Consider the following 23411-nt stretch of genomic DNA (forward strand, 5'->3'; position numbering starts at 1 on the left):
CAATCTCACATCGGTCATGTATTTCACTCACCCAAACCACGTCTACGAGCATAGCATAGCAATATAAGCAACGCGTAGAAGTAACTCCCCAGGGTTTGTATGGGGCAATAAGTTCTACCTCATCAACTACTTCCCAACCCACAATTTAATGTCATCCTAACCATGCAATGTTTGAGGACTGGAGCTAATGCATAAAAACTGGGTGATAAAGGGATATGATCAAAGTGTTACTTGCCTTGTTGACGATCCGCGTAACCTAGAGACTCCAAATAACACGCTTCGCACTCCGGGAATTCTATCACAAACAAGCAATATCATACATAAGCAACTAACAAATAAGCACGGGTAAAACTCAAATAAGAAGATCTAACCAGAAAGTTCAACTTAAGAACTCCGGTTTGCAAAAAAGAATCAAACCAAATGGAGCAACGAAACTCAAACGGCGAAAGAAACAAGACCCGTTTACTAATCTGAACTAAGGTCAAATTTTACAGTACCAAAATCTTGTTCAAGTTGGTTAAGCGGAAAGAGGGTCTCGAGACGAAGATCTAGGCGCTTGAATCGCCTGATTTCGACTAACGAGCGAAGAGATAAACTGAAACGAAAATCGGATCAGAAATCGCGATCGAGAATAATCGCGAAAAAATCCGATAAAAGAAAACTGACGAACAGACTAACGAACGAGCGTTCATTAGCTGTAACTAATGGGCGAAAACCGTTCGTTAAAACGAACGTACGGACGAACGTCCGCTAAATAGAAGAACCGGGAAAAACCGGCGAAACGATCTAAAAAAACAAACTAGGGGTTTTTTCAAAAAAACCGAATCGGTTTTCTTAAAAAAACGGGCGGCGGCGAACGGCGCGTTACCTCTCCGGCGAGGCGGGGCTCGGGCGGCGGGGCAGCGGGCTTGCGGGACGGCGGGGCGAGGCGGCGCGGCGTGGCGAGGGGCGGCGGCGGCGAGGCGCGGGAGCGGGCGACGCGGCTCGGCTCGGGCTGCGGGGCGGCGGGGTTTGGTGGTGGTGGCGGCGGGGTGGCGCGGTATATAAGGGGGGAGAGGTGGCTTGGGGGAGGGGGCAAGGCGGTGGCGGTGGAGGAGTCCGGCTCGGACTCCGGTCCGAGTCGGGGCGGCGGCGCGCGCGACTCCGCGCGGGAGACGGCGACGGCGGCGGTTGGGCCGGCCCGGCTGGGTTTGGCCCAGTCGGCACTTGGGAGTTCTTTTAAAAAAATAATTCCGCCGAACAGAAAATAAATCCTAGAAAATAAAATAAAAATCTAAAAATGCCAAAATAATTTTTCACCGTCTAAATAAAATATTTAGAACAAGATGAATATTTTTTGGCCCTAAATGCAGTTTTGAAAAACGTGCAATTTTTATAATGCCAACAAAATTGCAATAAAATCCAAATAAAATAAAATAAAATATTTACTATTTTTCCTCCATTATTTCATTTATTTTGGAGAAGTCATATTATCTCCTCTCATATATTTTTAATTGTGAAATATTTTTGGAGAGAAAAATAATTAAAACCAAAATCCTTGTTTCACTATTTGATAAAATCAAATAAGGAAACCGGGAAATCCCCAACTCTCTCCGTGGGTCCTTGAGTTGCTTAGGATTTCGAGGATTGCTGAACGAAAATGCAATAAAATATGATATGCAAGAATGACCTATGTATAACATTCCAAATTGAAAATTTGGGGTGTTACAATGATGGTTGTTAGATCCAGGTCTGTGGGACTGATCGTGCGGTGGTGATGGGTTGTGTGATGTTGTGGGGGTAACTGTGGGGTGCACTTAAGAAAACTCCTGTTGGATTGTTTAATAGTAGTTTAGATGAATGATGGCTGTTAGATCCAGGTCTGTGGGACTGATCGTGCGGTGGTGATGGGTCGTGTGATGTTGTGGGGGTAATTACGGGGTGCACTTAAGAAAATTCCTGTTGGATTGTTTAATAGTAGTTTAGATCAATCACCTTAACTTACTTACCTTCTGAACCAATTCCACTTTAATTTATTTGCCAAACTTCTAATTAAAACAATTTATGGCCAGAATTTGATGAACTTTACCAAGTACATTATTATTGACAGGTAAATCACAAGCTAACGTACTAGAATATTTATATCTCGTTGCATTTATACCCTGTTGGAACGCATGGGCATTGTTCTAGTTAATACTAGAAAAGTAAGCATACAACCCTCATGGGATAAATTTGCATCTCCTAAGGCCTGTGGTGGCATGGGCTTTCGTGATCTACATCTCTTCAATGTGGCTGGGGAAACATGGTTGGAGATTCATAACTAATCCCAACTCACTATGTGCAAGAGTCATGAAAGGATGTTATTTTCCTGACAGTGACTTCATGGAGGCCACCGTACCGCACTCTGCTTCAGCGATTTGGCGTGCTAGTGGTCGGAAGAGAAGCTCTTCAGTTGGGCTTGATCAAAAGAATCAGGGACGGGACTACTATTTCCATCTGGAATGACAAGTGGATACCGGGCACCCCCTCGCTTGCTCCTAGGGTGATGCCAGGAGGAACAACGTTGGGATTTGTCAATCAGCTCATAGATACGAAAAATTGAACTTGGCGATCTCAGCTGGTTCGTGATGTTTTTATCTCACCCGATGCAGATGCAATCTTAAATATTCCTCTACGCAATGGGGGGTGAGGATTTTCGTGCGTGGGCTCATGAAGGCAATGGCATCTATTCTGTTAAATCAGCGTACCATGCTCTAGTGAATCAGAAAGAACGTGTCGCTCTAGATGAAGGGACAGTTACAAATACCTCACAGGCCGATGAACAGATGTGGAAACTGTTGTGGAAGCTCAAGGTACTGCCGAAGGTTCGTGTCTTTTGGTGGAGAGTGGTGAGGGGCATTCTTCCCGATGAAAGTACTCTAAAACATCGGCATATACGACCCATAAGCAGATGCAACGTCTGCCTTGCGATGGATGAGGATTTGATGCATGCTTTAGTGCATTACTCTCATGCTAAGTTGGTCTGGGAACAAGCACATGCATTATTTGGTGTGAGAAGACCAAGGCTGCACCCAGAGACATGGTCTAGAGATATGATTTGTGACAGTCAGTTCATAGAGGTGGAGAGGGCGCAAATGATCTCTGTAATGTGGGCAATTTGGTACTCTAGAAACAGAATCACACATGATGGAGAGAAGCTTGATCCTCTTGCTACAATGAGACGCATCCGAGAAGACTTGGCGGTTCTTGACATTCCTTCCTCACATGCCTCGATCCTTCCTGGAGATGGGTGGAGGCCGCCAGAAGGGGAGGTTGTGAAAATTAATACTGATGCGGCTATTAACATGGACTCGAACAAGGTGGGAGCAGGAGATGTGGCACGTTCAGCCTCGGCTTTGATAGGAGCTTGGAGTAAACCCCACGATGGGGTGACGAATCCATTCATCGGTGAGGCTCTGGCGCTCCCATCTTTGCAAGCTTGTGAGGTTTCTCACATGTGATAATGAAGACAGACTGCCTAAAGGTTGTAAACCTCTGGAACACTCGCCAAAATAGTCTTTTTATAGTGACACTTTTATTTTTAGAGATTGGAGAGCTAGCTACCCATTTTACTTCATTTGTTGTTCAACATGTACTCTATTTTTAGAGATTGGAGAGCTAGCTACCCATTTTACTTCATTTATTGTTCAACATGTAAGTAGATCTGCCAACGTACTGGTCCATCTGTGTGAAGCATGCCTGCTCGTTGATGGTTACCGAGAGTTGGACAGGTTCTAGACCTTCCTTCCTACTCTCCTACTCACCAGCCTCTTGGCTGATGATGCTAGGAGTTCTTCTGTTGAATAAAAACTCTCAATTTGAACGAAAAAAAATAAGCATACAACCCTCATGCAAAAACCACTCCTCCCTATTACGCCATCTGCCACCGACCAAGTCTACTCATCTATATCTATACGTACTAATAAAGTAAGGTGCGTTTCTTCAATTTTTTCATTCGTTCACCACCGAAAATATTTTTCTTATATCCGAGGTGGTACTAAATTTCGTGGTCCATCTACTCAAAAATAAAAAGTTTTGTCCAGAATTTCGTACGTGGCCGCACGCACTAAGGCCCAGAAAATCCACCCAATTTATATCATGCGCACACAGCTGGGAAGCCTTATTTGTCGCACAGCATGGCATATAGTTGGAGCTTTCCGTCGGTCGCCCAATGTTGGGCCGGCCCGTTTCTGATTTTTCTGTGTTCTTTCTCTATTTCTATTTTTTCCCTTTCAGTTTATTTTTTTCTTTTCCCATACATTAAATTTATGAATTTTCCAAAATTTCATTTTTGTACTATTTTTTGTTAAATCTTAGAATTTCAAATTTATTTCCTACTTGAAAAAACAATTGGAAATTTAAAATTTTATTTTCGTTCCAAAATTTGTTTCCAAATTGAAAAAATGTTCGCATTTTTTCAAAAATAAAATAATTTTTTTTCTAGATATCTAAATAAATTTCATTTTAAAAATAACAGAAATTCAAAAAATATTCATTTTATCAAAATGTTCACAAATTCAAAATAATATTCGTGATTAAAAAGACATTTTTGAAAATTTATTTTAATGTTCAAAGCAAGTTTCCATTTTAAAATTTTGTTCACAAATTTGAAAAATGTTCGTTTCTCCACCTTAAAAATGGTCCTGTTTTCAAAAAATGTTTGTAAATTTAAAAAAATTCCTATTTCAAGTTTTGTTTTCCATTTTCTAGAAATTAACTTTTTCGGAAAAAAATGGTCACATGTTTAAGAAAATCAAAAGGTCACCACAAAACCTCGACAAGGAGGCGGACCTGAAGAAAAAAAACATGAATTGGGTAGTGGCCGCCACTCATGACCCCACTACTGTAAGAGCATCTCCAGCCGCGTCCCTAGCAGGCGCCTCCAAGGCCATTTTTTAGTGCCGGCGCTGAAAAATCGGTCCAGTCGCGCCCCCACGAGTCTGTTTTTCGTTGGATTGGGCCGAAATTGACGTCGGCGCACCTAACCCGAACCCTGCGTGCTGGGGGCGTCCGAGGCGCCGGCGCGAACGTTTTGGCGCGAAAGAGTTGCGGGACCGGCACGTCAGCGAGACGAAGGGTGGTCGTCCTCATCGTCTCGATTTTCCCGCGGGAAATCAATGCCAAGGCTGCCGCCGGTCAGCCTGCCATTGATTCACGGGCGGCGAAGTGCGACGATGCCGCCCCGCCTTTCGCCATGCGTTCGCACGCGGCCGCCCCCGAGCCGCTATAAAAGCCGTCCCTGGCCGCGCCGGTGAGGCACCCATCCATCGGCAGTCCTCCCCCTCCTCGCCACCGCACTTTCTCCCCTCTCTCCGCCGTTCGAGCCCCCCTCTCTTCCCCCGGCAACCATGAGCGCGAGGTACCCCGGCGACGCGACGGTGACCAACGGTTTCGGCCGCCGCTCGCTGCATGAGCGGGAGGCCTACCTCCTCCATGAGGCCAACTACCCCGTGCCACCCGACGTACGCGCTCCATCATGGTGGAGGCTCAACGCCGGCGGGGTCCCTGCCCTCCTCTGCCCGTCCCCGAGACGCCCTATTTCCACGTCGAGGTCAAGCGTGCGCGGGCGTCCCTGACGGCCGCGGAGCGGGCGCTCCCAGAGTACGCCGCTGACAACCACGCGGCGTGGGCGCCGTACTTCGAACGCCGGCAGGAGGAGCGGCTCGTCTCCACCAACAACGCGCCGATGCCGCGCGGCCGCAACAACAGCGAGGGCCGCCGCCTGTGGTGGGGCGTCCCTGACCGCACGCTCAGCGGCGTCCTCGCGCACGTCGAGGGCGGCAACGACCCGCCGCTCGAGTGAAGCAGCGTGCCGGGGCGAGGGGTCGAGCAACTGCCGTGTCAAGAAGGAGAAGCATCAGCCGTAGTTTAGGTTTTTTTCGTCCCTTTTATTCGTGTAGAAAAGGCCTAAATTTCATCCAAATTTGCTCGTGTTTGTTCAAATTTGGCCGTGTTTGTTTAAATTTGGACGAACTATGAGGTCGTCTCTGAGGCGACGGCCGGAAACGTGCTCGCTTTTTCATACCCTTGGAGCCCCTAAGCGGCGCTTTTTCGTACCCTTGGGGCCGAACAACTGAAGATGCCTTAAAGATCTCGCGAGCCAAACATGACCCGCGAGAACACCACAGCTCTTCACTGTATCGTCCCACCATGGTGTGGAGACCGTTTTGATAGACACATCAATTATCTCTCCTGACGCTTCTAGTAAGAAATCTCTCCCGTTGCAACGCACGGGCATATGTGCTATACCACCAAAGCAAAGGAGGCCTTAGGCCCAGCAACAAACGAGATTTGAAACTTCGTATGAAGTTACGAATTTAAGAGGTTTTTCTTAAGAGCTGAAGGAATTTCACAAAAGTGCTGTGTAGGCTACTGGAATTTGAACTTCAGCAAGAATTTTACATCAAACAGTCCAGTGCATTTCCTTTCTGTAAGTTCACAGCAAACACTTCAGCTCACCTCCCTTCTACAAACTGGTTCTACGCACCACAGAACAAACACATGATCGTATATCATCGTTGCAGGTCAATGGATGCGCACGACGACGCAAGCGATGTCGTCCTTGCTACCCCGGTCCACAGCCGCATCCACGAGCTTCACCGCCGCCTTCCGGGCGTCGCGCGTGCTCCTCACCTCGTCCACCACCTCCTGGTTGGACATCACCTTCCAGAGCCCGTCGCTGGCGACGACGACGAACTCCGTATCGTCCCCGACGTGCTCGATGGCCACGTCCGGGTCGGAGCTGATGTGCTCCTTGAGTTTCCGGTCACCGAACGCCCGCGACATCGCCAGCGACGCGTCCACGCGAGGCACGTCCCCTGATCAATTCATTCATACATGCACGCATAAGCAACATCATCACCATTTTCATGGTACAAAATTTTGAGTCTCACGGTACCATACCATGCATCTCGGTAACGAAGCCTCCCCTGCTCTCGATGGCGTCGCGCTCCCGAAGCGGCTCGTGGTCCACGGAGAGCTGCCTCGCCCTGCCGCTCTCGCACACGACGGCGCGGGAGTCCCCCACGTTGGCCACCACCAGGGTCTCCCCGTTGAGGAGGATGACCGTCACCGCCGTGGACCCGCCGCGGCGTGGCCTTACTATCTCCTCGCCGTCGGCGGTCACCTTCTTCTTCTTGAGCACCTTCCTGTCGGTGCGGTGGTAGGCGCGCCGTATCGCCCCCATGGTGTCCTCCCAGAAGTCTGGCTCGCCGAGGATGTTGTCGAAGAGGTGGTTCCGGAGGTAGGTGGCGACGTCGGCGCCCGAGTGGCCGTCGAAGACGCCGAAGAGGCCCACCTCGTTGCCGTCGTCCAGGCGCCGGAACTCGGCCACGTGGCGGTCCTCCATGCCGTGCGGCATCTTGCCCTCCACCAGGTGGAAGCCGTAGGTCACCTTCCGCGCCGACGCCTTGCTCTTGCCTCTCCCCGTGGCGCGCACCGCCTCCTGCTCGGCGCCATGGAGGCCGTCGTCTTGGTTTCCAACCTAGAGACATACATAGGGACGAGAGCACCACCAATGAGCAAAGTGCGCACGCAAATCTTGTCGACATGGCATGTAGATGTAGGCATTTGGCGGAGCCGTTCAAGCAGGGATCAGCGCCAAGGCAAACCTTCCGTTGCACCTGTACAGAGGCCATCTTTGCTTTGCAGGGCATCGAGTAAGGAGATCGAGTTCATGGGCGGGCTCCATTTTAAACTCGTGCAGGTAAGCGGCGAGGGGGTTTCGAGTGTCCAGCCAGCCACGGCGCGCGCGACACGCAACGCGGCGGACCGGTCTCGTGGCGGCGCCAGGTCGACGCACCTGGCGAGCAGCTTGCCGTGGTCCGGCGCCGGTCTCGTGGCGGCGCCCGGTCGACGCACCTGGCGAGCAGCTTGCCGCGGTCCGCCTTGGGGGGCGGCTACCCGGTCTGTCGGCCCAGCGGCTTTCCAAAATCCCATGTGACTACCTTGGATCGCCCACCAAGTAGCGGTGCAATTGAGAGAGAGGGATTGCAGCACCCGAGCTCCACTGCTCCCTATATTTAAACATTTCGAAATTTGTGTTTTTGAAGTTTCAAAAAAATCTGAAATTTTCCCGGGGATACATATACACATTCCGAATACCCACGGAAAGTTTTGGTAGAAAGGTCGTTTTGTTTTGAGCTACAGGAAAAAAAATCTGACAGTATATAGGAGAAAATGGATCCCATGTATGCCAGAAATTTCTCTTTTTTATATTTCTCAAAATACAAAGCATTTCTTTTTCAGCTTTTTACTAGGCCTTAGGAATGTGTGTATGTATTCACGTATTTGATTTAAGATTTTTTTAGCAAGAAAAGAGTGTTTTTTTCTAAATTTTCAAATACCAAGAGCAATGGGGACCGGGAGCTGCAGGCACTTTTCGTGCAATTGAGGGTAGATATCAAGTGTTACTAAGTTAAAATTCAAAATACGCATAAAAAAATAAATTTGAGTGTGAATGGTGTCGTTTCGGCTTTTGGCTTTTTGTGGCACTATTCATATTGAATTTGTCTTTTTATGTTCATTTAAATTTTTATTTGAACTATTTACAGATTGTAGAAACATGTCTTGTGAACGTTCACAAATTTTTTCAGTTTTTTTAGAACGTGTAAATATGATTTTTGTAAAATAATATCATGGAAGCACACAAGGTGCGGTAGCACCTAATATTCCCGTGAAATTGACTGATGAAATGCACATTTATTGGATTTCTTTTTTTAATCGATGTGCCAAAACACCTCATTAAATTGAAAAGCAATACAACTTTCTCCTGATTTTCCAAGCCAAACACACCGTAACTCAAACAAATCCTATGGTTTTCTTACAGTGACGCCGGCTGTGGCTCTAAACAGAGCTCCACAAATCGTTCCGAGGGGAAACAACTGTAATATACTATCTATTGTTCAATGATTATAAAAGCCCTTAAAATCATTTCAATGCTCTTAAGCCTTTAAAACCATTTCACTACTTTTAGAGTGCATTATTTTGTCAAACTCACTAGACTCCTCTATATCTATTGTTTTTCTCTTATTTTTCTCTTTCTATGTTTTGTACGCATGTACTCCATTTAAACTCCAATTTCAAATTCAAAGTTTTTTGGTTTGAACCACACATAATTTAACATTCAACCCACAAATAGACCAAATACACCTCAAATCATCCCAAATAGTTCATCATCATATTGAACACATCATCCAAATAGAACATCAACCAAACGTATCACCCACAGTGCTAGAGTGTAACACAATGACACAATGCCATTGTACTATCACTCCCTCATCAAAGTGTTCGTTGCCCCCACATTATCCTGAAAGGCAATATCTTTGCCCACCCGATCTCCCATGGGCTCTTGCCTTGTCATCCATCCAAGTTGGGGCCATAAGCATCATCATTGCTTCCTCCCTATGACTCTCCTACCTCAAACATGTCCTCAAAAGGCCTATGCTCCTCAAAGCCAGCCTTGCAGAGGCTCCGCGCCCATGGCCGCAAGCCAACTCCTCATATTTATCTCGTTTCTTAAACTTTCTCTCCTCATTCTCCTTGACCGCCCGCCACCTTGTTAACTTCTCATGTTGCTTCTGAACTGCCAGCTCCAACCTTGTTTGCATAGCCTGAGCCGCCAACTTTTTCCTTGCATTGATCATTTCATTAAGATTTTCACTCATGGAAACCTCTGCTGATTTCTTGGGCCTCTTCGTCGTCTTCTTTCCCTTCGTGCTCCGCTTGCTTGAGCTTGGGCGTACACAGAACGAAGGTGTGACACTTCAAATTCGATCTGCAAAGCAAATTCCACCCACATGATTTGAATTTGGGCCGGGCACCATGCTCCCGCCCCTGAGTTAGGAGCCGAGCCCATCCATGGTCTCTCATACGCACATGCTCAACAAATTGAAAACAATACAACCTCATCCTTGATTAACCCAAATATATTCCTTGATTTCCTTAGAACTTAACCCAAACGTATTCCTTGATTTTCTTAGAACTATTTCACTTGTGCCTCTAATAAACAGAAACCGAAATGTTCTCAAGGTTAATAGCAACTCTAATAGACTTTCTAACAAGGCAACATCTATAATGGTTATAGAGCCCTCTAAAATCATCTCAACACTTTTATTGTGCACTATTTCCTTAAACTCACTAAATTGCTCTTCATATAAATATTTTCTCTTATTTTCTCTTTGTGCATGTGAACTTCATTTCACCTCCAATTTCACATCATAGTCTCTCTGTTCCAAAATATAAGGTATATTTAAAAAAATTCAAACAATTATATGTTTGAACAAATTTATAGAAAAAGTGGCAACATCTATAATACAGATAATTAAATTATAAAAATATATTTTATGATGAATCTATGGATACTGATTTGGTATTTTGGATATGAACATTTTTTAATAAACTTAGTCAAACATAGATCAGTTTTGACTTTTCAGAAAAATAATCCACATTGAAAAGAGAGAATAATAATTAAATTTTATGTTTGAACCACACATAATTCAACAATATTTCAATTCATAATTTTAAAGTAAGATTCAAACAAAACTTGCACAATAAAATAGACAAAATAAACATCAGATCCTCCCAAATAGTTCAATGTCATACTGAACATATAATCCCAAATTTTTTATTTTTAGAAAAGGAGGATGATCCCCAGTCTCTGCATCTGGACCATGCATACGGCCACTTTATTAATTATTCTCATAAGACCTTACAAAATAATATTACAGTAAGACTAAAGCCGCCGTCTAAGCAACAAACTGTCGCTACACCTATCCAGTTAATGAAGGGGCGCAGATAGCCTAGGCCTAATACCAAACAGATATCGCAGCCAAACCTAACATCTATGACCTGAAGACCCATCCAGGACGCCTGCCGGGCATGGGTCTCGCCGGTCCGGCGTGCTCTCAGAGGCGGCCGCCGCCAACGGCCACCTCTCCATCTTTAGAACTGTACTGATGCATCAACCTTGCTCGGCCTAGCTATCGTCGACGTCACCATGACGCCCAACGGCACCTCCTCCCTGCGCGCAAACAGTTGTGCACGTCACGATCACCATTGATACACCTCGGCATCATGCTGCCAAGTACCACCAGCCGACACAACTTGAAGTCTTTGGAAAATCTGTCATGCATAGTACCTACCGACCAGGCATGACAAAGCGTAGCACATGTCGGTCAAGCATGACTTAACATCTCCACCGAAGCTCCGTACAAGACGAAGCCGCTCCACCTCCTGCCTCTGACTTCCAGCGCTGCTCCACAAACGATGCTCCCAAGAGAGAAACGACACTGCAGTGCCGCCATCGTCCGATCTGGAACACCAGATCCTAGGGTTTTCCCCAGAGCAGCACAAGTGGGTCAACAGTAGTTACACGACGATGCCTCCATCAAGGTAACGGCGTAGAACGCCGCCATCGCCTGCCAACGGCTCGGTTTTCACCGGTAACCATGTCTCCCCAACTCGCAGCCGGGACTAGATGATGGATCTCGAGATCCGACCACCAAGCCTCTGGCCGGCCATCTCTGACGAAAAAGATAACCACCACCATTGGCCAGCGAGACGACGCGAGTTGAAGTAGGGCGCTGCCAGCATGCATCCTGGCCAGCGCCGGTGCGCCCGTCCCAGACCACGCCTCATGGCCAAGGGCAATGGCAAGCGCTGCAACGACAAGGACGCGGACCGAAAGCCCAGATCCGGCCCACCCGCGCGCCGCCACGTGGCCACCACCAAGCGCCGTTCAGGGGCAACCCCGCCGCCGTGAGGGACGCCGCCCCACGGGCAGCAGGCGCCAGCCACCGGCGGAACACCGCCACGCGCCACCGGCCGCCGCGAGAACATCAACCAAACATATCATCCACATGTTGTGCCCACCATTGATATACACAGGGATTCTCACAAAGTAACAAATATATCATTGTATGGAAACTGCTTTATCGTGATAACAGTTAGCACTTTGTTCGTTGGAAGTTGCATCACGGTGACAAACATGACCAAGAGAACAATGGTTCGAGGGGGAAAAAGAACAATGTAGTTTGGTTCACACAACAAAGAATGAAGGGAAATAACTGCCATATAAGGAACGCCTTATGCTAAATCGCCAATCACATATGCACTTGTTCATACTATTACATTTATTATGATCAGCCTGTAAAATTATTTATCGGGTTGCACTATTTTATGAGCAAACACAAACTGATGCAATGGTCACACCAAGTAGGCGGGGATGAATTGAAGTTCCTTGGATTGCTACCATGAGTCTCCCAGTAGTCAGACTTACAATTTCATGTCTCACTATGTCGAAGAACGACATGCTGCAAAGAATTGAAATATAATCTTAAGAAAATGCACCAACTGACTGAAGTACTGTTGCTAAGTACAAAATAAGATTACAGTTTTTTCATGACAGAAATTACCTTAATCTGCGTCCGGTTGTATGTGTATGTAATATGTACGAGCTCATCCATGGTCTGGATTACCGCAGGATATGAGAACTCCATACCTTTGGTGTCCTCTAGTGTCATTACCTCGTTCCATGAATCACCGTCATCCGTGGAGACTGCAATCTTAAGTGTGCCCCTGGAGAAAGTGTTGTAAGCAACTAGTACTCTTCCATCCTTCATCTTAACTCCATCGATCCCTTGAGGTGTAAAGTCCAGTGGAGAAAACAGAGAATTATCAAACACTATACATAAACTATTTATTGATGTGCTCCCACCAGACGTGATCTCTGGAGACTAGTAAAACATTTCCCAGCGCAAGAAAAGGGTAGTGAAGCAAGGAGAAGGCTAATTTAGCCAAACGGTTAAGAACAAACCAGAGTTTGGATTAGGAAGCTCAGTCTTGTGCGCGTAGCTCCATGTCACACCTCCATCTGCAGAATCCGCCAGGCAGACACGGCCAATTGTCTCAAAAGATCGCAAAAGCATCCGAATTGTCCCATTGGCAGTTTGGTATGGAACTGGCTGAATCACCCCAAGTGTTTCACCTTCTATGTATATAGGACCGTGCTTCCGCCATGTCCTGCCACCATCTTTTGTGACCTATAAGTTGTTAAGAGGACTCGTTAGAACCACAATACAGGATGTGATAAACGCTTGATGTAAGTCTCCCTCCGATCCATATTAATTGTCACAGCTTGGAGCATATTTTTTTCTATATAAAAAATGAGACACTGGAACATAGTAGTTACCTCCAACCATGCACCCCAAGAGTTCCAGCTTTCTACCGAGGACCCACATAGCAGGCGACCATCTTCAAGCAGGAAAGGCTACATTGAAAAAGTTGTCATTAGGAACCAATTTACTCAATAAAACATGGCGTCATGCTGACAAATGCCCCTACCCCTCCCCCGCGTCGTCCGCTCTCGGGCGACTCAGGGGCGCAACCCTAGTCGCCCGCCGGTTCCCCACCGCCCCTCCTCCCCGAGAACGTATCCTGTGCACCTGCCAAATCTGTGCACCAGGTGCACCAATAGGTTTTGGGCCATTAGATAAAAATGCAACGTGCCAGATTTTGCCATACGTTGGACTATACCATATTTACGGAAGTAACCTTATGGTTTATTATATTTGACCCACACTGCACATCACATTCTTCCATCAATAAATTTATGTGTTTAATTTTTTGGCCCATACACAAAAATGGTTATATACTTTGAACCGAATGCCTGATTTTTGAATCTGTTTTGATTGTCAACTTTGTCTTCACGGCTCATGAAATCTTTGAAACAAGATCAATGTTGAATATGTTGTCCAATTATTAGTCGTGTGCATTTTAAAACTTAAACTTCACTTGAAATGTAATTTAAGCATGTGCACATGGGATCGACGTGTGGAGGGAGAGGCAGAGTTTGAAAACATATAAAGTACATCTAAGTTTCAATAGAATACATATAAATGTTTTTTTTGCAGGGACAAAAAATATAAATGTTACAGCGACATTAAAAAAATATAAAAAATATAAAAAATATTTGGCATTGATCTTGTTTAAACATCTTGTCAAAACAAAAATGGTAGTCAAAGACAAACCAAATTCGGATGTACGATTCAACATATATGAGGATATTTATGTTTTGAGAAAGAAATAAATAACACTGACTTAATGATGGGAGAGGAAAGGGTGGAGTGCGGATTGTTTTTGACACAGTATGAGGTCTTCTCTGCAAATGTTCCACCAATCTATGCTTCAGCCTACTTCCATCCCTCCGATATGTATCCGACGGCTATGGTGTCATTGGTGCATCCGTTGCACCAATTGACCTGGTGCACAGGATACGTTCTCCCTCCTCCTCCCCCGCCGCCGCCAGCAGCCGTTGCCGGGCTTGCCCGCGCGGCAGTAGGCGGCGGCGGGGCTTCCCCGCACGCCCGCCTCGGCCTCTGGAGACCCCCCTCCCCGCATCAGAAGACGCCGCCGCCCGCTTCCTACCGTCTCGCCCCCTCCCGATCCGGTGCGGGGGCCTCGGCGCCGCCCATCAACAGGCCGGCTCGGCCCTGGATCGGGGCGCTCCTCTGATCTAGCGGCTGGTGAGCCGGGGTTCGCCGGATCCGCCCGGATCTGGCCGGCGTGGCCCTGCCTCGTCCTGCCCGGCTTGGGTTGCGGTGTGGTGCTCCCTGGTGGCGGCGGTATGGGTCTTTCTCCATGGTTCGACGGGATGTGTGCGGTGGGTGGATGCCGGGGCGGCGGCCTCGGGTGGTGTGGATGGCGTTGCCTCTGCGGGCGACGGCCATGGGTGCTGGTGGTCCGCGACTTCGGCCGCGCGGGCGGCGAGGTCTCGGTGGACGTCTACTACAGTGGGTCGGGGTGCCCCGTCACCCGGCGTGCCTGCTTCGATGAAGTCGAACGCCTTCTTCGGCTGTGTGCGCTCCTCTGACCAGGTCTTTGGCCGAGTGGATGGGATGGGGGCGGGACCAGGGGAAACCCTTGGCCGTCGGCGGAGGCCACGACAATGGCGGCGCCTTTGTTGGGCGTCGGTTCCCTTCTTGGAGGCCTTGTCGAGGTCCTCTCCCATCTTTCACTGTGCTCTCCTTTTGGGCGAAAGCTCTAGTTCCCCTTGTGGGCGACGGCGTCGTACCCTCGTCATGCTCCTTCTTGAAGGCGTCGCCTCGGGTTCCCGGAAGCACAGTGGGCGCTTTGCAGTGTGTGTGAGGTGTTTGGCGGCGGCAATGTGTGCAACGTTTCATCTATTCTACCGCCGGTCTTCATCTTGTGGTAGCGCTCCTTCGGCTTGGAGATGGACTGGCATAGGTGGTGGTCGTCATTTGGCGTCATGGTGGCGTCGATGGCGGAGGAACCTGCCAAGGTTGGTACCTCAATCTGCTCTGAAGATGGACAAGTGGAAGATGGTGGCGACGACACATGTGAGTGCGTCGGACTGGATTGTGCCCCAGACCCGGTATGTGGCTCGATCGGGGCTTCCAGCTTTAGATGTTAGGCTTAGGTGAGAGGACTGGGTATATGGCCCAGCTTGCACCCCTTCATCATATGGATAGGAGTAGCGGCATAGGTTGCCAAGATGGTGGATTCAGACATATTGTTGTACTACTTTGTAAGGTCCTCGAGAATAATCAATAAAATGGCCGCATGCATCTCCCAGATGCAGAGGCCGGGGGTCATCCTCCTTTTCTAAAAAAAATGCTGACAAATGCCACAAAAGCAGTAAACTACTACTGACTTGTTAACGATCAATAGCAAAACTGCTGTTAAATGTGCACACTGCATACTGGTATAGAGAACTATGCAAGATAGAAAAAACCACAAATTTAGACATGCCTTGTTCTTAATAGGGCCAAGAATACCAGGCGGTAGCTGCTCTCTCTGTGACCAGGATATGCCACCATCCAGCGATCTTTTCATGGCACCACTCCACCTGAACAAGTTGAGTTTATCATGAAGTCACCGAATACAATCCTATTAAAAAAATATCATTTGGCTTCATCTAACTGCTCTATCCCGCGGTTCTCTTGCCAGTTCAATCCAACATCAAAGGCCAAAGAAGGAAAATAAAGTTCTTACTTCTGAACTTCCTGACCAATCTTGTAGAAGAGGAGCAGCTCATGAGAAGGGAGCTGAAATAGTACAGGATTCCACATGGGCACCCCATCTTGTTCATCAGCAACTTCTGGAGGATGCCAGTGACCATCCTACAAATGTAAATGTAAGATTCTTAGGAAGAACTGATATCTCATTTAAGAGACAAAAAAATCGAAGTGTCCTGGATAGATTGAACCCACACTGTATCTCTGCAACCAGATTTTGACATCCGGAGCACCTTCCTTGGATCCACCAAAATAAGCCACCAAAAAGTTGTCTTTCCCAATCTAGCAAGAGAAATTTCACCTATAAGTATTTACTATGATATTTCCTTTTACAAACTTTGTCGTATCCTAAAGCTATATAGTACCTCTACAATGGTGGAAGCATGGCAGCTACTGAAAGGGGCACTTCCAGCTGAAAATGTCAGCTCCTCCTTCACAATGCTCCATCCAGATGCCGCATTCTCAGTCACGTTGGTAATGTTATGAGTGCCGCCTTCCATCTGCTGTCCAGTTTCCACCTTGCTGGCACTCAGGTTAGCAATAACCTCCAATGAAATTTTTTGAAGCCTATTTCAACTTATTCAGCTGCACATACAGTCATACACTAGACTAGACTGAAAAAAGAAGACTTTCCTGAGGTTATAGGAAGGCAAAACAGAACTTACCCGTTAATAGGCTTTGAATTGGAGTCGATCTCATGCAATGATCTAGAAGATGCAGTGGTGATGACGAAAGGTTTATTGTTGAGGAGTATGGTCTGAAGTGAACAAAAAATGAAGAGGAGCAGGGAGAACATCAGTATGCAGGCTGTTGCGCTCAATGCTATTTGTTTTTTGCTGCAACTGTGGACGGTGAGCATCACCTTCTTCAGTAGTGTCCTACCTGCTGCAGCTTAGTACAGAAAATGAGTTAGGGTCCGGTTACAGATGATTCGAATCAAGGAATGGGAGCAGGAAACATGTAGGGAAAGGGCACAAAATGAGGCATCAAAACAAAGCTAGCTGAATATCACAAGTCGACAACAAGCGAACGGACGATGCTGGTGCCTTTGGGTCTGTATAACTAGTCAAATTCGAGTACAGTACTACAATGGAGATTAAAGATGCTGCATCTTAGTACAGGGAAAAGGAATGGATTGGTCTTCCTGTTGTGCTCTACGATGAAGTACGTACCACCATACAAGTGGCAAAAGAGCAATCAGTGAACTGTTTATTAGGCCCTAAAACTACTAGCATTTCACAATCAATCAAGCCCGTCAGATAAGATAGCTTCCGGACGATTCCATGGTCCGTCTCAAGGGCAAGGAGGGAAGAACTCTGAGAAAATTAAGAGGGGGATGATCCGGCGATGGGGGTGCTCTCCTGGCCCCGGGCGCGCATTGCCAAGGAAAGAAGAATCAAGCGAAACGAGCAGCGGGATCAAGGAAAGCACGGCCAAGGAAGAAGCTCTGACGCGGACTCACTGACCTGTCCTGGGGTAGCCGCGGCTGCGTGCGTCAACGCGAGGAGGATGCGGGGATTGGGCGATCCAGATATACACCGCCCGGTGCGAGTGCGAGTGCGACTGACAGGAAGAAAGAGAAATGAAAGACTGGTGGATGGATCGAGACGGGTTTATCCGGTGGTTGGTGCGTGCTCGGCGGCATTTGTTCACGGGGCGAGGGCGAGGGCGCGGGGGCGGTGCCACCCGGCAGCGAGTGTAAAGACAGACCCAGGCGGACTCGAAGCTACTCGAGTAATCGGTTCACTAATCCGCCGAAGAAAAATACGAAATCAAGTTTTCTTTTGTCCATTGCTGCAGGAAAGTTAATTTAGACCATGTTTGTTTTCAGGGACTTATTAAATTAAGGAATTAAAAAAGTCCCTATAAGTCCCATCTAAACCAAACAGGAGGGATTTATAGGGACTTAAAGTGGTGATTTGGGACTTATCATAGGGACTTTTCCATTGATTCCCCCTGCCCCGCACCTAACCTTATCGCTTCGCTTCGCTCCTTCCCCGCATCCCCGCTCTGCTCCAATCGCCGCCGCCGGCGGCAGTACCCTAAACCGCCGCCGCCATGGCCGACGATGAGGAGGACCGGATCCCCTCCTTCTCTCAGTTCCACGCGCATCATCAGGCATCCCAGGGCTCATCCGCCGGGGGAAATCTCAGGAGGGGAATGGGATTCTTAGATCTCAACCACAACGTCGGCGACTTCCCGGAGTTGGGCTCGTTCCAGCAACTCCTCTTCGACCAGTCCGCCGGCCATGGTCTTCCTCCTACTGGACCTGGTCGTGGGAGGCCCGTGTCTCAGGGCAGAGGAGGCCGAGCACGGTCTCTGAACATCGGAGGCCGAGGCGGCTCTCACCTGCGTCCGTTCGTCGCCCCGGGCGCAGCTGCCGTTGAGGGAGGCGTGATAGGGCGTGGGAGGACCGTGTCGCAGGTCACCGGACGCGGTGTAGGTCGAGCCCATGGGTCCTCATCGGCCGGCAGTAGAGGAAAAGCTGCGGGGAAGCAACGTGTGTCGTCAACTACTGCATCTTCAGAAGATGTCGATGAGAATGAAGGCTTTGAAGATGAAGATAAGGATTTTGCTGTTGGAGAGGTAAAATTCTGATTGGTATACATAGTTAGTTTTCTGTCACATGGTGCAAATTCATCTTCTTTATATGCTAGCTAATTGTGTGTACAATGGTATACCTTGGTGTAGAATTTGTACTAGCTTGATTCTACTTTTGTTTGAATTGTGTATTTGTTATTTTTTGTTTAGAAAAACATTGCCAAGGCTGATTGGACAGACGAGCATATTACTGTATTTTGTAACATCGTCTGTGAGGAAGCTAGGGATGGGCACTCTGTGAATGGTACTTAGACAAGTAGAGCCTACAATAACATGAAGAAAAAAATTATCAGCGTGCTGGCCTCCTCCATGCTACCAAGCAATTCAAAAATTGCATAACTATACTCAAAAGCCACTATACTGCTTGGGTGTGGTTGGGGCAGCAAACTGGTTGTGGCCGAACTGGAGATGGAGCTATAACCGCATCGAATGAGTGGTGGAAAAAAGTAATTAAGGTACATACATTATTCTGCAAATTACATCTGAATTGCTCACACTTGGTTACATTACTTAGCCTTGTCCTAATTATCTAACTAATGTTGCAGGAGAGACCAGATGTCAGAAAATTCAAGGGTGGCAACCCTGAGTATTTGGATATGCTAATAGAGCTATTTCAAGGTGTGGCAGTTGATGGATCATCAGCTTATGTGCCCATAGATGAAGATGAAGAAGAAGATGTTGTTGCCGATGATGGAAATGAGGAGAGTCCAATGAGCACCACCAGCAGGAAGAGGGGAAGCAGCGGTGGTGAACAGTCAGCTTCAAGCCCAGGCAAGAAACACAAGAACCCAATGGTAAAACTAATGACAGGGCTCATCAATACTATGACTAGTGAGAACACTTCTGACATGATCACTGAATATGCAAACAAAAGGCAGGAAGCAAAGGACAAGGCAAAAGAGAAGAAAGCAAACAACACTAAGGAATCCATTACTCATTGTCAACTGTTGGCAGTTCAATGTGGTGCAGAAGAAACAAGTGTTGAGTACTTCATGGCAACTCAACTGTTTGCAGATGAGGCAAACAGAGTTATATTTCAGAACATTTCAAGTGATCAGGCTAGACTGACTTGGTTGAAGAGGTGGTGCATGATGAAGAAGTTGTCCTAGTGTAGTAGTGATCTTGTTTGTCCTTTTTCTAATATATGTAATGGACATGTATTGTGTGACCTTGTTAAATGATCATTGCATGTTATTGTGTGTCCTTTTTCATGCATGTACTAATGTCCACCAAAAAAATGTCATCTGTTGAGTCTCTATGTCTGTTTCTGTGGATAGTAGGTTCCCCTCAATCTGTTAGACAAGCAGAAAATAGATTTGTTAGGTCATTGGAGACAATTGTAAGGAAGTTTGATAAGGTTTTGGCCTGTTTGATCAAGCTAGAAAAAGACATCATCAGGCCAATAGATCGTCAATTCAGAACTGTGCATTCAAAATTAAGATCTAGAAAGTATGCACCATTTATGGACAATTGCATTGGTGCAATAGATGGGACACACATACAAGTTGTGGTATCACTTGCCACTGCTACCCAACATAGGAATAGACATAAGGAGAAGAGTCAGAATGTGATGTGTGTGTGACTTTGATATGAGATTCACATTTGTCCTAGCTGGTTGGCCAGGATCAGTGCATGACATGAGGGTCTTCAATGATGCCCGATCCAGATTTGGTGACAAGTTTCCAAAACCACCACCTAATAAGTTCTATCTTGTGGACTCAGGGTACCCAAATAGACCATGTTATCTTGCACCATACAAGGGTTTAACCTATCATTTCCAGGAGTACCGTGATGGCACAATGCCTAGAGGAAAAAAGGAACACTTCAATTTCACCCATTCTTCACTTAGAAATGTCATCGAGAGGTGTTTTGGAGTCCTGAAGAACAAGTGGAGAATTTTGTTTCACTTGCCTAGTTATCCACAACAGAAACAAAGCAAAATCATTGTGGCTTGCATTGCACTGCACAATTTTATTAGACAAAGTCAACTACCTGATATAGAGTTCGACAAGTGTGATCAAGATGAAAACTATGTACCATTGTCTATGCCAACGACTACAACAAATGATTCAACAAATGAGATGGACAGTGCTGCTATGAATCAATTCAGAGCTTGGGTCGTTGATGGGTTGTGGTCCTTGAAACAACAATGATATGAACAAGTGTTCTTCGCTTATGTAATCTCTGTTATCTCGGTTGTTATGTACTCTCTCTTATTTCGGTTGTTATGAACAAGTGTTGCAACGAGAAGGTGTTAATTCGTTTGTGTGAACAAGTGTTATGAACAAGTGTTATTTCGGTTGTCACTATTCTGTAATTCATTTATTACTAAGGGTAACATGGACTTATAAGTTCCTGTAAACAAACAGGTAGGGACTCGGGACTTATAAGTCCCTGTAAACAAACAGGTAGGGACTCGAGAATTATAAGTTGGGACTTAAAAAAGTCCTAGGACTTATGAAACAAACAGGGCCTTAGTAGCGGATAGTCTAGCTAAACACTGTTTTAATTCTAGTTTGTCTGAACATTGGGATGCCAATGCATCTGACTTTATTCTTCCACAACTTGTAAACGATATGGCAATCGTATAAGGAATAAAGTTTGATACTTTTAAAAAAAAGTGTATCATCATTTCATATAAAAAAGCCGGACGGCCTGTACAATGCCAACAAGGCAAGCAACACCACATTTATCCCTAGGATTAGAACCAAACCTACTGCAAATAAGAACAAGGAAACTCCTTGCCTAATGTCCAGCCAAAAATATGATAAGATGGGGCAGTGAGCAACCATATCGCGTCACTACAAATGCAAAACACATCCAACCACGGCACCAATCACCAAATCAACTGGATCAACATATCATCTCACCCATGTCGCCTAGAGAAAACGACAAGTGAGCGATAGGACCTAGCCGGATCTGTGCAAGTAGACGCGCCAGAAGCATCGGCGATGGCATACATTATGTCCCAGTGGCTCAAGACTTGAGAGGGAACCCAAACCGAGAATTGAGACGCCCCAAAGCTCCAACACCGGGGACTCTGCGAGTAGCAAAGTCAGCGTGATGTGGGGTGCGGACCCTAGGTTGCCCAATCTTGCACGACTTGAAGGGGAAAAGGAGGAACACTCAAGAAAACAAGGGAAACACTCAAACAAGACCCAATTACACATTCACTAAATAGGCAAACACATGAGATCCATAAAAATAGACGAACAACAAAGAGAAAATAGTAGCAAGGGTAATTCTTCTCAAATCCACGAGGAGGTTAGGTCTTGTGATCTATGATGGGACACTGCTACCAAGACAGAGGTCTTGTGATCTTGAGAGATCCTTCTCCCAAGATGGAGGGCTTGTTCCTCTAGGAGGAGATACAAAGAGCAAAGCTCTCTCAGTATGTCTAACTGTACTTTGCTAGTCCTTGAAAGGAGGAGGGGTGTCTATTTATAGTCTATGTTGGATTAAGGGCGAGAGAGTGGGATACATAGCGAACTGCACGCACGTAGGGCCGGACTGCCCAACAATGGCCGGATGGTCCAGTTTCATCGTAAATCCACTATTGCCTTGCCGAACATCCAGATTGGTAGTTGGACCATCCGGGTAGGAGTCCAGACGTTCGGGCATGCGCAAGAGTTGCTCTTCTTCTCCTCCTTGCTCTGCTTTTGCCCTTGGTTGGCCTTGCTCCATTGCTCCTCCATGAAGTCCTTCTTATCTAAGTATGTAAAGGGTTTTCGCTTGAGGTAGTAGCCATATCTCACTTGTATACATAGAGAGCTCAAAGAGGAGAGAGGTGACCTTGGCTTCAATAGCTCATGCACGAGCTCTAGTCAATGGTCCACTTGGCGCTTGGGTGGTGGTAGCCATGGGGATGACCATTTGGTGCTCTACACCCCCCCTCCCGGGGAAATATCCACCCTCGGATCCTGATCTTCATCACCATGGTAAGGTGCCAAGTCCGGAACATTGAAGATGTCACTCATGAAGTACTTGTCGAGCAGAATATCAATCTTGTAAGCATTGTCATTGATGCGTTGGATCACCTTGAATGGGCCATCTGCTCAGGGTAGTATCTTCGACCTATGTTGTTCTAGGAAGAGGTCATTCAGAAGGTTGAATACCATGGGCTTCTTGCTGGTGTGGATCTTGGATGCATGCCGGTGCACTTGACGCTCCATGGTGAGCCTCGTGTCTTCGTGCATTTTGTTCATGCAGTTGGCTCGTGCACTTTGCATCCAAATTGGTGTGCTCTTGTAGTGGAAGTGGTAGGATGACCAATGGGAACAAAGGGTTGAAATAGTAGACCACTTCAAAGGGAGACTTGGTATTAGTCGAGTGTCTTGCACGGTTGTAGACAAACTAGGTGATGGGCAAGCACTCCTCCCATTCTTTGATGTTCTTCTTGATGAGCACTCTAAGTAGAGTGAAGAACGTCCGGTTCATCACCTCCATTTGGCCATCATTTTGAGGATGATATGCCGAAGAGAACATGAGCTTGATTTTGAGCTTGGTGCATAGTGTCTTCCAAAAGTAACTCAAGAACTTGATGTTGCGGTCGGAGACGGTTGTCTTTGGCACTCCATGAAGACACAAATTTCTATATAAAAGTGAATTGCAATATTTGAAGCATCTTCGCTCTTGTGACATGGAATAAAATGTGTCATTAGAAAATATATCAACACCACGAATATTGAGTCTTTTCCATCTCTAGCTTTAGGAAAACCAAGTATGAAATCTATGATTATGTCCTCCCAAGGTGCATAT

At 46.7% G+C, this 23411-nt stretch overlaps 2 protein-coding genes across 20 annotated transcripts; both read right to left on the reverse strand.

The window, feature by feature from the left end:
• Nucleotides 1-6308: 6308 nt before the first annotated feature.
• LOC125541543 (putative protein phosphatase 2C 58) lies at nt 6309-7725 on the reverse strand. 2 transcript variants are annotated; one of them, XM_048704922.2, is made up of 3 exons: nt 7629-7725; nt 6922-7501; nt 6309-6836 (listed from the first exon to the last, which is right to left on the reverse strand). In XM_048704922.2, the coding sequence occupies exons 1-3, from the start codon at nt 7671-7673 to the stop codon at nt 6544-6546; spliced, it is 918 nt and encodes a 305-aa protein (XP_048560879.1). In that variant the 5' UTR covers nt 7674-7725; the 3' UTR covers nt 6309-6543. The 2 variants fall into 2 exon arrangements, with proteins under 2 accessions (XP_048560879.1, XP_087399787.1); XM_087543661.1 differs by having other exon boundaries at nt 7641-7700.
• A 4345-nt stretch (nt 7726-12070) lies between these two features.
• LOC125536879 (BNR/Asp-box repeat family protein) lies at nt 12071-17701 on the reverse strand. 18 transcript variants are annotated; one of them, XM_048700166.2, is made up of 11 exons: nt 17519-17701; nt 16915-16937; nt 16718-16809; nt 16418-16619; nt 16248-16334; nt 16030-16157; nt 15787-15883; nt 13208-13285; nt 12833-13058; nt 12432-12655; nt 12071-12329 (listed from the first exon to the last, which is right to left on the reverse strand). In XM_048700166.2, exons 4-11 carry the CDS (start codon nt 16550-16552, stop codon nt 12300-12302), a joined length of 1005 nt encoding a protein of 334 aa, XP_048556123.1. In that variant the 5' UTR covers nt 16553-16619; nt 16718-16809; nt 16915-16937; nt 17519-17701; the 3' UTR covers nt 12071-12299. The 18 variants fall into 18 exon arrangements, with proteins under 18 accessions (XP_048556123.1, XP_087399793.1, XP_087399795.1 ...); XM_087543667.1 differs by having other exon boundaries at nt 16915-16943; XM_087543669.1 differs by having other exon boundaries at nt 16418-16574; nt 17519-17700.
• Nucleotides 17702-23411: the final 5710 nt, after the last annotated feature.

This window comes from Triticum urartu, chromosome 2A, assembly GCF_056163025.1.
Source record: "Triticum urartu cultivar PI428250 chromosome 2A, HENAU_Tu73, whole genome shotgun sequence".
Classification (NCBI taxonomy): Eukaryota; Viridiplantae; Streptophyta; class Magnoliopsida; order Poales; family Poaceae; genus Triticum; species Triticum urartu.